Raw genomic sequence first — 16055 nt, 5'->3', positions numbered from 1 at the left:
CATTGTAGAAATTCTACAATTTCTACAAATTGTAGAAATTGTGTGTTTCCACAAGATGGAAACTTCACAAGATGGAAGTTTCCATCTCGTGAAGTTTCCATCTTGTGAAACTTCCATCAAGTTTCACAAGATGGAAACTTGTGATAAAATACATCCTAAACCTGCAGATGAAAAACAGATTTCATTGACTGTAATTTGTTTTGCAATCTATCTTTTGTTTTTTTTTTATATACTTATGGGGCCCAAAGGTTGGGCCCCATAAGTTTTTAACACAAGTTTCAGACCAAATGGGAAGATTTCTGAATTAAAAGCTCCATCAATTTTCTGCAGGTAAATCTGTAAAGCCAATAACAAACTCATACGGTATTTTAAAACTCAAAATGTACATTTCACTTTAAACGGACAGAAGAAGAGCTGCTGAATAGTCGTTTCCGACTTTGAGCTCTCATTCATTTTGCAACATTTTTCTGTTGGATAATAAATTAAGGACAAACAACATCTGAAGATCCGACTCTTTTTAGTGATCGGAGCCCAAAGAGCCGGTTCTCTAGCGAGCCAGATTCCCCACGCTGCCCTGAGCCCGTCCGGTTCCCCAGCTCCGACAGGAACCAGAAAACCTCACCTGCACACAGAGACCCCACCTGCAGGAAAACAAAACTGAGCTTAGAGTTTTCGATTCGCAGACGAAACATTGGCTAAAACAAAAACAACTGATTTATACTGAACTACAATGTTATGGAGAATTAGCTTTTTTTTTTTACCCCTCCAGGGTCTTTTGTGGCTCTAGTGTCCCTTAAATGATAGTAGGCTGACAGGAAACAGGGAAGGAGTCGAACCCGCGACGGCCGCGTCGAGGACTGAAGGCCTCCAAATACGGGTCGCGCTAACCGCTACGCCACCACGGCACGCCTGAGAATTAGCTTTTTATGTTTTTCTTGTTTATAGTCGCAGAAATTCAGGGCAGGTGTCTGTGTATACGACAGGAATGTTTAACTTTTGATATTATCGTCTTTAAATAAAGCTACAACCAAGAAATTAATTTTGTGCCGAGGTTAGAAAACCTCGGCACAAAACAACAGTTTCTGATTTCCCCACATGTAGCATCATTTAACGTCCTTCATTAAATAAAACTGAACTGGACTGAAGCCCATTCTGTCCACACTGGAACTGAAACTGCTTCTCGTCTGATTTTCCTACCGTAGCATCGACAGATGTTACGTACGGAAGAGGATTAGGGCCACTAAAAAATACAATTCTGTGTAGTCAGAGTATAATTTAAACAGAATAACAAAAAATAAAGATAAAAGGTTTTTTGCTAGACTGCCAATTAAAAAAATCTAGTAAATGTGGCGTGTTCAGTAATGAAGCCTGAGGAAAGAGCAGAATAAATAAATGTTTCCCACAGGGCAGACATATTGTTCAGTCTGATAACACGTTTAATTAATCTAATCTAATCTGAGATCATTATAAAAACTACTTTTTTGTCCACCAGGGGGCAGATTGACTGTAGCTACTGGCTAACAGTCTAGTCCAGGGGTGTCAAACTCCAGTCCTGGAGGCCCGCTGTCCTGCAACGTTTAGATGAGCCTCTGCTGCAGCACCTGAACAGAATAATTAGGTCATTAAGGTTCTGGAGAACCGACCCACACCAGGAGGAGGTGATGAAGCCGTTTCATTCCAGTGTTTTGTACCTGTGGCTCATCTAAAAACTGCAGGACAGCGACTGGAGGACTGGAGATTGAGACGCCTGAATTACACAATATTCTACTTATTTAACTAAATTATAGCAATTACTCATTGAGAATTATAACATTGTTTATGAAAATAGGTCATCTGATCAAGTAGTATTTTAATCAAAAAAATAAAAATGTTAGACTGTTGATTTTATGAATAATCTGGACGCATGCGTAAAAGAGCATCAGTGACGGTTGGACTGGTTCTCATGTTCAGCCCGAATCTGGTTTTATATGCTGTCAAACCAAGAAAGGACTCGTTCAGTCTAATTCCATTTTGATTTGGATCAAATTATCTAAACATGTGACCCAGGTTCATGAGGCAGAATCTGGTGACATCTGGGCTGCAGGGGGCGCCGCGGAGCTTAACTGAGGTGAAAACAACACATGGATAAAATCTGCTTATTTGCTTTAATGTGTTTTCACGTTTCTATAAAACATTTTAACTCCAAACGACAACACAAAACTTTTAGAGTTTTTATTTATGAGCAGCAACTCACTGAAACGCCGTTCACCTGATTGGCTGCTGCTGGACTAATGACGGCACTCCACACTTTTCAGACTTTTAGAAATAAAAACACACTGAAAGCCTTGAGTTTTGTTCTTATTTTTTATTATTTCACAGTTAGCATTACGTTGTGTTGGTTATCATGTAAAACCTGCTGAATCTGGTTGCTTCAAAACAAAACGGAGGAAAGTTCAAGAGGTATGAAAACTTTTGGGACGTTATGTGCTTCAGATACAAAAAACTGAAACAGATCGATTTCCTGTTTCAGAAATACGGAAGAAACATCTTTTAAAACCAAACTATGATCAACACAAACTGAACAGTCCAACAATCAACTCTGGCTGAAACGATGAATCGATTATTACCAATTCAGTAATCGATTTATTGTTAACTGGAGCAAACAGACTCTAAAGAGGCAATTTGATGAAAAAAACCAACAAACCGTACAAAATACATAAAAACATTAAAAATTTAAGATAAAAACAACTTTGTCAAGATGTTTTACTCAATACTGGCATTTTTTAAAATTCACCCAACTCAAATTCACAGCTACGTTTATTTTCTTTCTCAAAAACGAATCGAGTTCCTTATTTAATCTTTTAATGCTAAAATCGTTTAGCTGAATGGAAAATCTGCAGAATTTTAAACACAAGAAAAAAAAAGAGGAAAAATTGATCGATTGCTAAAATAATTATTCCAGAAAACAGAAACAAAAATTCTTTGGGTCAAATTTTCTAGACATTAAAACGTGGACTTTAGGTATAGTTAAAGTATTTTATATCTAAATTACACAGGATGGAATCTGTAATGTTTGGAGCTGCAGTGAAAACAGAACCGCCTTCTTGTGGTTCTGGTCTGGTGATAACACCCAACCAGAACCCGATCACAACCTGACCGGAACCCGACCGGAACCTTAGCTCTTCGTCACGCACATTTCCTCGCACCGCTCGCGGGTCCGGAAGCGGTTCTGGTTGCCGCCGCAACCGTTGTACAAGAAGAGGGCGCAGCGGCCGGTCCGGGCGTCGTGGTACCAGAGAACGGACGGCTTCCTGCAGCCGCCGCTGTTCTTAGCAAGGAGACAGACGTCTGCACAGAGGTCAGAGGTCAGCCTCTGGAGGGAACCCACTTTACAAACCAACAAGCAATGCTGCTAAACATGAAAAGAATTAATTTTCATTCACTGTTTAATAATTATTACATCCATTCAGCAAAAATGTCTCATATCTACAGATTTGAGTTTTTTTTACTTCTATTCATGTAAGATGTTTGTTAAAAGTTTCTGTTTTTAAAATTATTGATCTGCTTTGTGGGATTTTTTAAACCTTTCTGGGTAAAACTTTATTTGATGGGTTTTGAATAAGACTGTCATAACACCGTCATAAACATGTCATAAATATTTATGACGACAGTCATAAATATGACAACAGTCATAAATATTTATATTAACAGTCATAAATATTCATGAAGACTTACTCATGTTTATGACGGTGTTATGACATGTTTATGACGGTGTTATGACATGTTTATGACATGTTTATGACAGTGTTATGACATGTTTATGACATGTTTATGACGGTGTTATGACATGTTTATGACATGTTATGACATGTTTATGACGGCGTTGTGACATGTTTGACGGTGTTGACAGTCTTATTCACAACCCGTCAAATAACGTTTTATCTATTATTGTGTTTTCTATAGATAATGGAAAACTTTTTATCACTATTTGTTCAAATTTATTGTGATGTTTTTAATTTAACTTTGGTTCCTAAATTATAATTTGTTTAAGATCAGAAATCGGTTCTGGACGGGTTCAGTGTTTCTGAGAATGCTCAGTACCTGCTGATCTTGAGGCTGAACTTTGATCTCTCCACGCAGCAGGGATGACCTCTTCCTGCTGACTTGACCTTCCAGCCTGGGGGTCATCAGCCGACGCCGTCTCTCTGGAGACAGACACACGAAGCTCACATTGGGAACACTGGGAGGACTGGGACCAGCTCATCAAAACCAAAGACTGGACAGCAGCAACAGGAGGTGTCACTCTGACAGGAATCTGGTGGAGTCCTCATAAAGCCACAACTTTATTCTGTGATTATTATGATTTTATTCTCATGTTATTAAAACGTGTGATGTCATCCTGATGTCACTTTGACTTAATTCTCATATTAATTTAGTTTTCTTTATCCTCCATCATGGATGTGGAAGCAGAAAACGTTTTCTAACTCTGAACATAAAAACAGGTTTTTGTTTTTCTGTCATGAACATGTTGGTGGTTCTTCATCCTGCTGCTGAGGATGAAGAGGAAGTTACCCGGTCAGCAGGTCGTCTGCCTCGGTCCGCTGGCTGCAGGTCTCTCTGAGAGACGGAGGAGGATAAACGTTCAAACCTCCTGGAACAGAGAAACCAGCGTTAAAGCGCCGGGCTCATCCTGACTCTTCTTCTGCTGTTTTTGGCTCTTACTGTTGAGGGCGGACAGGAAGACCCTGAAGAAGCGCAGGACGTAGCCGCGCTCCTCGGCCTGCAGCCGGCCGACATGGACCAGGTGCTGCCGGACCGGGAGGCCGGCCAGCTCCTCCACCTGCGTTCGGTCGTAGCGTCCGCCCACCGCCACCACGAACACGGCCACGCCGTCGCAGTGGGCCCTGAGGGCGGCGCGGCGCAGCGCGGCGCCGTCCCGCCGGGCCGTCCGAGCCGCCACCACGGCCAGCAGCGCCCTCTTCCTGCGCGGCTGGCCGGCCTGCGGCGGCAGCGCCTCCTTCAGGGCCAAGTCCAGCGTCAGGTCCAGCGCCGAGGAGCCGCTCCGCTGCCGCGCCGTCTGCAGGTGGGTCTTCATCCCGTCCCGGTTCTGGTAGGTGTGCGGGCCGAACTCCAGCCTGTCGCCCTGCAGCACCGCCACCCGGGCCTGGGCGCCGGGCCGGCGGGGCTGAGCGCTGACGGCCAGCTGCTCCACCACAGAGGCCAGCAGCAGCTGAGCGCCGGCGTACTGGTCCGCCTGGACCTCCCTGGAGCCGTCCAGAACCAGAGCCAGGTCCAGTTCGGCCTGCAGGGGGGCCGGCGGGTCCAGGATGAAGGAGCATTCTGAGGAGCGTCTGCAGGGGTCTGCAGGGACGGAGCGCACGCTTCAACAGGATGAAAGCTAACAGGCGGAGTCTGCGGCCCAAAATCTGACTTCAGTTTGTTCAGCTTAAAATGTCACCGACACGATAAAACATCTTTTACAAACACGAACATCTAAACTAAAGACTTAATCATAAATATTTGTCAGATTACTAAAGCTGCACAACGTTTCTGTTTTCAGTGACGCCGGCGCCATCTTGTGACGTAATGAGGGTAAAGCGAACCGTAACTGAAGGCCGAGGACACAGAAGAGGAGGAAGATGAGAGGAGGAAGAAGGTGGAGTGATGAAGAGGAGGGAGCTGGTTCTACGGCGGCCATGTTTATTATCTGTAATAAAGTTGAAATGTGAGTTTCAGGCTGTGGCGTCTCACCGGAGCAGAGGACACACGTCCTGATCCGGTCCAGGTCCTGCTGTCTCCTCAGCAGAGCGAACACAGAGTTTCCCGAGTCGTCAGCCTGACAGGAGGAAACAGGAGCTGCAGTTATCTGCTGCTGACGTCTGAAACAAAACCCAAACTCTCCTAAACATCCAACGGCTTCAGACAGAAACAGGAAAAAGTTCAAGTGTTTAAACATCCACATTCATCAGCTCTGACATTAATGAGCTGCTGCGCAGAGGAAACCGTAAATCTGTTCAAACAGATTCTCTGATCCGCCAAGAAGAACCAAAGCAGAGCCCACAGAACGAAGAGCGACAGAAAAAAGCAACAGCAGCTGGACGGGGCCGATTTCTCTCTTGATTTATTCGAGTAGGAAAATGAAGCAGATTTTACTGTTTAAAGCTGTAAATATAAACATGACGTGTGAAGCAATGTGCAGATTAAAGAACAGATGTGAGATCATGTTAGCTTTAGCGGCGCTAACCATAAAACACAAACATCTGCAATAAAAACCTAGATCTGAGATTATAGACTTGATCTTGATTTATAGATCAGATTCCAGATTAAATGATGAATTCATTCACACAATAAAACATTTTGATTTTATTTTATTATAAATATAAATATTTCACAATTTAATGAATTATTTGTGTATTTATTTGTAGTTTAAAAAATACGACACATTTAGGTAATTATCCTATAGATTTTTTATTTTGGTCATTTGAGTTTGGGTCATTTAAAATGTTTCTTTTTTCATTAAAGCTGCTGGCTGAACATAAAGACACAGCGAGGAGAGGAAACAGAACTGCTGCGTAAACAGACTTCAAAATAAGAGCATGAATATAAACATCTAATTTATTAAAAAATCCTAAACGTCGACACAAAACAGACACGTGAATTAGCACTTTAGAAAAATTACTTTAGAGGAAGCTAAGTGTGCTAAACGTTTTCAAAGTTAGAAAAAGCTAAATTAGCTCAACTGCTAGCGGATTAGCAGAAGCTCAACAGATTCATCTCAGGTTTAATCTGGTTACTGGAGGAAACAAGTTTGTGTGAAAACACCAGGATGGAAACACATCAGCAGTGACCTGGGAAGGGTTCAAAGGTCATCGCTGAACCTGATCAGTTGCCAACCGTCCCGTTAAATATGGAAACGTTGCGTATTTGTTCCGTATTTCACACATATCAACAATAATGGCCAAAATAAAACACAGGAAATATTACGGTCAGCTAAATTGTCGTGGCTACAGAAACGGACCGGACCGGACCGAACCGGACCGAACCGAAGCTGTTCTGGTTGCCTGGAGACGGACCTCAATCATCTCCGGAGGCTGAAATGGTCCAGAACATTTTATTATTGATTCAGTTTGAGCTTTTAGTACAATAATCAGTTTGATCATTTAATGTATAATAATATCAGCCAAAATAATACAAATGCTCATTTAAAGAACAAATCATACAAATAGATTAACACATACATATTTCCTACTTTAATTCTTTATTTTGAAATGTTGATATATTTTATGAATTCAAATCTCTTATGTTAATACTCAGTGGTGGATTTTAATTTTACTTTAAGAATGAATTAAAAGTTATAGCGCTGTAAGGAAACAGAACCAAACTTTCCATCTGCCAGGGTTCTGCAACACGGACCTCTGCAAGTGGCTCTTTGGATCACTAATATCAAATGATGAAATATTGATGTGTTTTTGTTTCATTGTTTTCTAAGTGTTGCCATGGAAACACACTGACTTCCCTCTAAACCCAACTCCTTATTTCTATAAATATTTTGGTAAAACTCTTTATAACACCAGAATGTTCACATAACTTTCATACTCTCGGCTGTGTGAGGACACATTCTGAATATTAAATCAGGTGTTATGATAGTTACTCGGTAGTTTAAAGGTTAATTAAAGGTGTTTAAGGAGTTACTCTGACTAGACTAAAGTTTTGGATTCTCTAACCGACCTCTACGCCTGAACGCTGCTCACTTTTTAAAACCCTGCTGTAGAATAATGTCTCTGACTGCAGCGGACGTCCCACCAGTGGTGGGCGTCCCTTGTTTTGATTCCTGAAAGGTGCCGACCCTACCAGAACCTGACCCACCTCCAGGGCCCGGCTGATCCTGGGCACGTTCCTCAGAGCGATGACGGCGGAAGCGACGTTCTGCGCCCGGAGCTCCATCACGGCGGTCAGAACGTCGTCGGGGTCCTGCGTCTGGCCGCCGGCGAAGAACACGGCCACCTTCCGGGTCGTCTTCCCGGGCCGGACCCGCTTGAAGACGTTCCGGCCCACGAACCGCATGGCGGCGCCGAGGTGGCGGCGCTCGGCAGTGCGCTCCCGGGCCAGGTTCTGCACCGCCTCCAGCAGCCGCGTCCTGCTGCGGCGCTCCTGCAGGCGGATCAGGTAGCGGCTGTGCCGGCTGAACGCCACCACCGACACCCGCGCGCCGGCCGGACAGTTGCTCTCCGCCATGTTGACGTCCTGCAGCAGGGAGAGGACGGCCCGCCGCTGGTCCTCGAAGTCCGCCGCCGTCACGTCCTCAGACATGTCCAGGGCGAAGACCAGCTCAGTGGGGACGGCGGGGCAGCGGGGCGGATCTGAGGGAGGGAGACGAACCTTAGACCCAACAGAACCACACTGGAGGAACCGTCTGGAGGACCAGAACCACAGCAGAACATCCTGCGGAAGACGAACAAACGATGAGGAGAAAGACGGACCAGACGGGGTTCTGCCCCAGAAACCCAGAGAACTGACCAGTTCATTCACACCAGCCCTGTTCAGTCCGCTTTACCCTAACTCCAGTCCGTCTGTCTAGTCAAAGTCCGGTTCGGTTGATGAGGTGTGAACACTAACCGACCTCTGACCTCTGGTCCTCCAAACCTCGGTCTGGGTTCGGTTTGAATGTGAACGCCAAGCGGACTGGAGACCGCTCCAAAAGCAGGAAGTGGACTACAGCACAGGGCATACTGGGTAAATCCAACCAAAGCTAACGTGCTAGCCTAGCATTAGCAGCAGAAATGGCTCCTGGTCTTTAGCCAAAGACTAAAGAGAAAAATCTGACGCCTCCATCTTGTTTCCATCTGGTGAAACAGGAAGTTGCTCTCAGTGTCTTCAGAGGTTTTTGTGTCGTTTCCTTCAGTGGTTCTTGGTGCAGCGCCCCCACAGGCCAGGAGGGGAACAGGTTGGTTTGACTCAGAACCACAGCAGCTGGAGGTGGAGCAGATGGTGGAGTTCTGGTTCTAACAGAACCGGGTCTACAGAGCCATTCACCCAGACTCACTGCACATTATTCAGTGAGGATGTTGGAATGTTGTAATGTGTGTGTGGCTCGGTGTGTGTGGCGTCCACTTAGCTGGATAGCATTGTCCGGGCAGCTGCTGTTTAGCCATGTTTCGGTGAAAAACATGACATTTGAGTCCATAATCCGTCTGTCACTCGTGATGGACAGTCGTAACTCGTCCATTTTATTAGCCAGAGAACAGACATTGGCGAGGAAAATGCTGGGTAAAGGGAGCCGGTGTGGTGTTAGCTTACGATTATATACGAATATACGATTATACCTAAAAATATTATAATATGCTTACTAACAAATACAAACCCTGGAAGGAGTGAAGGGATCAAAAAGGAATGAATGAATGAATGAATGAATGAATGAAGGAAGGAAGGAAGGACATGGAGGAGGAATTAGGGAAAGATATAAATCAAAGCAGTAAGGACAGAAGGAAATGAGAAGTAAAAAGGAAGGAGGGAAAATGAAAATAAGGAAGTGAAGAAGAGAGAGAAGTGAAATCGTAGCGGAAAATAGGAAGGAGAGGAAGGAGTTCTGGTTCTGGTTCACATGCAGCGACTCGCTGTTTCCTTCAATAGAAAAGACGGATTATTGTAGTTTTTCTGTTTTTGCCTTTAGATGAAAATAATGAAACCGAGAAGCTGAATTTCCTCAGAGGAGAAACGTTTTTACTCACCGCTGCTGTTCTGGCTGACAACCGGCAGAGATACGTACCGTGGCAACAAGCTGTGGAGGAAGAGGAGGAGGAGGTGAGAGAGGAAGGTTTTACAGGTTATCCTGGTTTTAGGTCCGTTCTGGTCCACCTACCACACTGGTCCCTGATGTAGGTGATCAACTCGCACTCCTGAAACGACACCAAGACGTTTAGATATCAGCCTGACAGCAGCTGCAGGATTTCAGGTGGATTTACAGTTTGTTCTGCGTTTCCAGGAACACCTGGCCGTCCCTGCAAACAGGAAGGTCAAAGGTAAGAGTTCGGTTTCCCACGGTAACGTCCAGACTGGCGAGGGAAGTTCGGACTCACTCTGCGTCCGGGGAATCCGGGCTCTCCGGGCTCGCCGAGCTCTCCGGTTCTGCCCGAGTTTCCCTGTGAAGCCAAATGGGTCGGCAATTTTTAAAGCCAAATCTCAGGTTTCCTCTGAGAACGGTGGAGAACTCACTGACCTCGCGACCTCGGCTCCCTCTCCCACCCGGAAATCCTTTGGTTCCTTTCTCTCCCTTCGGACCCTGAACACACAGAACACTGTGACCCGCCGGGCCTCCTGAACGGTACACCTGGTCGGGACCAGACTCACCGACGGACCGGGGTAACCAGGGAAACCATCAGACCCCTGAGGATTATAAAAGGTGAAATCAGCTGATCTGGTAGAAAACTTGAGGGTGACCTCTGAACTGGAGCTTACCTTTGCCCCTGCGGCTCCTGGGGGTCCTGCGCCGTCTCGCCCTTCCTCACCCTGAAAACACAGACAGGTGGAGCAGGAAACCCGCCCACTGCCACACCTGAACGCAGCAGAAACCCGGCAGGTTCTGCAGACCATCCCAGAGCACTTTAACTTCTCCTACATTTATTTCACTAACAGAAACCAGAAAAAGCTGCAGGTTTGAACTCTGCAGACTTCCCTCCTCGGGCGTCCGGTTCTGACCCAACCAGAACCCAGACAACCCGACGTCGATGTGAAAGATTACAAATAAGATTCCTGAAGAAAATGAGGCCAGAAATCATCGGGGTTCTGGTTGAACCGGACCCGGACTGGAGGCTGTTTGTGGAACTACAAAATAACAACAATCAGAGAAAAACGGGATCCAGTTTTCAGTCAATTAATTCAATTGAACCACAGGAGTCAGTTTGTCACAGTTTCAAACTAAATGTTTAGTTAGCTAAGCATTTAGCCTCTGGCTAAATATTCAGCTAGCAAGCTAAATAACTCATTAGCAAAATAAATATTTCGTTAGCTAGCTATCTATTTGACCCCAAAATAAATATTTAGCTCTTAACTAAAGATTTAGTCAGCAGGCTAACTATTTAGCCATAAACTAAATATTTAGCTGGAAAGCTAAGTAATTAGCAAGGTAAATATTTTTGCTTCAAACTAAAAATTTAGCTGAATATAAATATTTCTTTAGTAAACTAAATATTGAGTAAGAAAGCTAATTATTTAGCCTCAAAAACCTAAAAAGCTAAATATTTAGTTTGAAAAGCTGGTTCTTCTACATCAGGGAGTCAAACTCCAGTCGCTGTCCTGCAGGTTTTAGATGAGCCTCAGGTACAAAACCCTGGAATGAAACGGCTTCATGACCTCCTGGTGTGGACCGGTTCTCCAGAACCTTAATGACCTGATCATTCTGTCCAGCTGCAGCAGCAGAGGCTCATCTAAAGGTTTCAGGGCTCCGGGCCTCCAGGACTGGAGTTGGACTGTTCTACATGGACTAAGTACTCAAACTAAATAATTTGGTTGCCAGCTAAATACGCAGCTTGGAGCTGAATGCTGCAGCTGCCTGAGTGACGCAGCTGCAGGCCTGGCTGCTTACCGGTGGCCCCAGGGGCCCCCGCGGCCCCACTGCCCCCTGGGGGCCCGGCTCTCCCGGCTGGCCCTGAAACAGATCAGATCAGGAATTTATCCTCCTGTTTCCATGGGAACCGCAGCTAAAGCTCAGCTCAGCTCAGGTCAAGACAGAACCAGAACCATCTGATGTTCTGACCCGGTCATGATGCTGCCTACCTTCTGTCCATTGGCACCAAGTCGTCCGCCGTCTCCCGGTCCTCCAGCGCGTCCCGGGTCACCCTGCAGGGAATCACCAGAACCAGAACCTTAAATCTGACCCTGACAACCCAGGGTTAGAGGTCAGAGCCTAAAGCTCGGCCTCAGTTAGAAGGTTGAAGGTTAAAGGTCAGGAAACTGAACCAATGTGCGAACTATGAACATGAACTGATTCTTACCTGCCGTCCAGGAAACCCCGGCGTCCCTTTGGGTCCCTGCGGGCCTCTGTCCCCTCTGGGTCCCTGCAGAACCAGAACCAGAATCAAAACCAGAACCTGAACCGGAACCAGAACCTGTACCAGAACCAGAACCCTCAGTTTCTCTGCTCTGAGCCGTTCTACACGCTGCTGTTCTCCTGCTGGATTCAAACTGAACCTGAAACTGCGGAGTCGGCTGATTGTTCAATAACAAATGAAAACATTGGGGTTTTTTATTTTAGTCTTTTGCTGAGTTTTCGTTCTGACTACTGGTGAACCGATTGCAGTTTTCTGGCCGATCGCTGATTACCGATGTTTTAAAAAGCTTACCGATTCTGATTTCGGGCAAAACCATTTTTTTGCTGAATTTGCAACAACGGGGCGACTATTAATAATGTTTATTTCTTCTTCCTGTTTCAGCCTAAAAACTCCACTTACGTTTTAAACCAGTCACAAGAATTAAGTTATTTCCAAATGATTCAGCTTTTTGATTTCTCAGTTTTTATCATTTCATGATTTGAGTTTTGTTCATTTTCTGTCTGTTTTCAGAGTGAACTCTAGAAACTGATGCTTTCTCAAACTCCAGGGATTTTTGCTAACAAAATGTTGCTGTTTGAACAGATTTCCCTCTCCAGGAATCATTTCTGTGTCAGACCGAAGCCACAGCTGAGACGTAAGCGTTGCTGCAGCAGGTTGGTGCTTTTCTTTAAACCCTCAGAGCTCAGGAATGTCCCCCTCCTCCGTTGGGATCCAGGTCAGATATTTCCACTGGTTCTGGAATCGCGCCTCCTGAATGGCAGCATGTGGAAACGTTTTAGTTTGAAGGGTCCCGAATGACCTGGATTCAGGCTACTAGTTTTAACTGGTTGCTTATCCAATGGGATTCTCTTGTTTGTACAGTTTACTGGTTATGATGCTAATTAGTTGCACCAGGAAAGAAACTTTATTGATGTGGATTTTACTGAAACTAGACTTTGAATTTGAGTCTGAACAGATGTTTCTGATCAGTCGCTGTGAAACTGAAAAGGTTTTGGCTGCAGTGGCTTCAGGATTAGGGTCCTAGTTTCTGAAGATACAACATGAAACATGAAATCTGTTATGAATCAAAAGTTTTTCAACATCAGTTTTTATCCTGCAGTGTTTAAAAAGCAGTAAAGTATTGAAATGTTCCTTTATTAAGCTGTGCTAGAATCTTTTAGCCCTGGATTAATTATAAATAATATGAAACTTATGAAAATAAATATTTATTCATCATTAGTTACATTTTATTTCTTTTACTCTAAGAATATACGATTATACCTAAAAATATATAAAAATAAATAAACGTTCAGACATGATCTGGTCTGTCAGTCACGCCTCTCTCCCAGGAGAAAAGAAAATCTCAGTGGTTGATTTTCAGACCTTTGCTGATGTTGATAACGTTGGTGGATAAGATCGGCTTCACATGTAAAATCGGCCAATCACCGATCAAAATGAAGGAAATCGGCACCAATAATCATGGCCCAATCGATGTAAACAGAATCACTTTTTGAATTCTGCACCTAAAAATAAACCAAAAATGACTAACAAGAACCAAACGAGAACTGAATGATATCTAGCTAATGATAACTAATAATAACAAGCAAACACACTGTAAAAACTAAATAAAGCTAACTGAATTAGGCCAACAAAAAGTCTCCAAACAGCTGCTGGGAGATGAGCGTTAGCAGTTAGCGCTGGCAGTTAGCAGGAAGTGTTAACAATTAGCAGGAAGCATTAGCAGTTAGCAGGAAGTGTTAGCAGTTAGCAGGAAGCGTTAGGAGTTAGCAGGAAGTGTTAGCAGGAAGTGTTAACAATTAGCAGGAAGCATTAGCAGTTAGCAGGAAGCATTAGCAGTTAGCAGGAAGTGTTAGGAGTTAGCAGGAAGCGTTAGCAATTAGCAGGAAGTGTTAGCAGTTAGCAGGAAGTGTTAGCAGTTAGCAGGAAGCGTTAGGAGTTAGCAGGAAGCATTAGCAGTTAGCAGGAAGTGTTAGCAGTTAGCAGGAAGCGTTAGCAATTAGCAGGAAGTGTTAGGAGTTAGCAGGAAGCATTAGCAATTAGCAGGAAGTGTTAGCAGTTAGCAGGAAGCGTTAGCAATTAGCAGGAAGTGTTAGCAGTTAGCAGGAAGCATTAGCAATTAGCAGGAAGTGTTAGGAGTTGGCAGGAAGTTTTAGTAGTTAGCAGGAAGTGTTAGCAGGAAGCGTTAGCAATTAGCAGCCTGGCAGCTAAAGATGAGATGGGGGTCGTTCCTACCTTTGGACCTGAAGCTCCAGGCACACCTGGTGATCCTCGTCTCCCTTTGTCTCCAGGTGCGCCCTGCAGAGAGCAGGTCACACGCTGAGCGCAGCTCAACAGTCGACATGGCGGCGGTTTGTTTGTTGTCCTACCGTGGAGCCGCTGGCGCCTCGCCTCCCGTCCCGACCCTGCGGCGCAGAGAGCAACTCGTCATCTACTGACGTAGCAACCTGAGACTTTACGGTTTCTGTTCGAACCGCTAGTCCTTCTGGTGCTGTGGTAACCATGGCAACAAGGTGTCGTTTTTAAACTTGGGTGCGGCTAGCTTTAACATCTTTAAAAGCTCAAATAGCACCTGACCTCTGTCCCCAAATCCAGAGCAGTTGGGAAGGAGGTTTCATGGATGCAGAGAGAAGAGGAGGAAGGTGAACCTTCATCTCCCCTTTAGAGATTTAAAGAGGAGCAGCAAAAACAAAGGAGGTGGATTAGCAGAGACATGCTAACTGTTAGCATGTCACGATGGCTAATGAGAATGTTATGCAGCAACAGTCTTCAGTCAGAAGCTGCTTCAGATTCACTGAAACACTGACTGCTACTGGACATCCTTCCTGCTCACAGCATCGACTGATAAATTACTCTTTTAAGATACTAGCACTCAGAGGTTAGCACTGCCAAACAGTTAGCTCTGCTAATGCTAAAGCACTACACCAACATGGAATTTAATGGAAGATAATGCTAACATGCTAAATTTAGCGTAAGACGATAGGTTGACTTCCTTTTGTTCCAAAATAAACACAACTTAATAAATACATCAATAAATGATTAAACAATTGTCATTAAATTAAATAATTTAAAATGGGAAACTAAATATTAAACAATAATTTGACACTTTTCTCTGTGTTGTGATGATTATCTGCAGTCAGACATGATTCCTCATGTGCAGTGGGCGGAGCTAACACTGCTCTGGTTGTTATGATTGGACTGAACCAGACTTGCTGTGCTGTCTAACCAATCAGAAGCTGAGAGGAAGTATTGAAGCGCTACAGTGATTGGTTAATGGATATCTGGCTGCACTGAAGAACATAATAATTAAATCAATATTTAATTAATAATGTAACTTTAACAGACACTCAGCCTAAGCGGGTCAGCGTTGGGTTCGGTTCCCGCCGTGTTCTGCGGTGTTAGAGACTCACTGGGTTCCCGTCCTCTCCGTCCGTCCCGGGACGTCCCTGCCGTCCAGGCGTTCCCTGGGGATGGAAACGCAGCCGGATGAGAACAACGACCAGATGTGTAAAACCTCTGGATCCGGACCAGAGGCCCAGCTGCTGGAAACCAGAACCCGGTAACGATGACCTGGTTCTGGTTCCTAATGTCCCTCCAGGAAACAGCGGAGACAGAAGCTCAGAGACGTTTCTGGAGTAAAGAGGACGACGTTCGCCTGAGAACGACTCGCCTTCAGATCCACTTCATGCCTCAGATTAGATCATGATGTTAATCCAGGGAAACTCAATCCCTTCCAGCTGACCGGGGCAAACAAATCTGCTCTGCTGAGAACGGTTAAAGATGGCCGACTTCATTATTAATAAGCAGGAAGTCTGTGTTTTAATAAAGAAGTCGTATCAACTCATGTTCTGCCAGTGAAACATGAAAGAGTTTGTTCAGTCCAAGCAGCTGAGGGACAGATTACAAACAGGATGTTAAATAATCTCTTCCTCACGGAGGATCCTGATCGGCCAATAGGGATCCGTTACCGGGCAGGATGGGAAAATAAAACCAGATCGCTGCTCTCTGTCACACAGAAACAGCTTTCTTTAT

At 44.7% G+C, this 16055-nt stretch overlaps 1 protein-coding gene across 5 annotated transcripts in view; it reads right to left on the bottom strand.

Annotated features, from left to right (window-relative positions):
- Positions 1-2324: 2324 nt before the first annotated feature.
- The window catches only part of LOC116716864 (collagen alpha-6(VI) chain-like), a 42873-nt gene continuing 29142 nt past the window's right edge, over positions 2325-16055 (bottom strand). For 2 of the 5 annotated variants that reach the window (XM_032557804.1, XM_032557807.1), the window contains 19 exons: positions 15434-15487; positions 14393-14428; positions 14259-14321; positions 11970-12032; positions 11752-11814; positions 11561-11623; positions 10435-10485; positions 10327-10362; positions 10196-10258; positions 10056-10118; positions 9942-9977; positions 9839-9875; positions 9746-9757; positions 7846-8339; positions 5731-5815; positions 4702-5340; positions 4552-4630; positions 4081-4184; positions 2325-3327 (listed from right to left, as the gene is read on the bottom strand). In XM_032557804.1, coding sequence (XP_032413695.1) covers positions 3155-3327; positions 4081-4184; positions 4552-4630; positions 4702-5340; positions 5731-5815; positions 7846-8339; positions 9746-9757; positions 9839-9875; positions 9942-9977; positions 10056-10118; positions 10196-10258; positions 10327-10362; positions 10435-10485; positions 11561-11623; positions 11752-11814; positions 11970-12032; positions 14259-14321; positions 14393-14428; positions 15434-15487 — 2214 coding nt within the window. In that variant the 3' untranslated portion in view covers positions 2325-3154. Of the gene's footprint in view, positions 3392-4080; positions 4185-4551; positions 4631-4701; positions 5341-5730; positions 5816-7845; positions 8340-9707; positions 9758-9838; positions 9876-9941; positions 9978-10055; positions 10119-10195; positions 10259-10326; positions 10363-10434; positions 10486-11560; positions 11624-11751; positions 11815-11969; positions 12033-14258; positions 14322-14392; positions 14429-15433; positions 15488-16055 lie in introns of those variants that run through there. The other 3 variants (XM_032557805.1, XM_032557806.1, XM_032557808.1) reach the window with 3 other exon arrangements.

Source organism: Xiphophorus hellerii, chromosome 3 (genome assembly GCF_003331165.1).
Source record: "Xiphophorus hellerii strain 12219 chromosome 3, Xiphophorus_hellerii-4.1, whole genome shotgun sequence".
NCBI lineage: Eukaryota > Metazoa > Chordata > Actinopteri > Cyprinodontiformes > Poeciliidae > Xiphophorus > Xiphophorus hellerii.
Note: the sequence above shows the minus strand (reverse complement) of the source record. Positions and strands in the feature narration are given on the sequence as shown.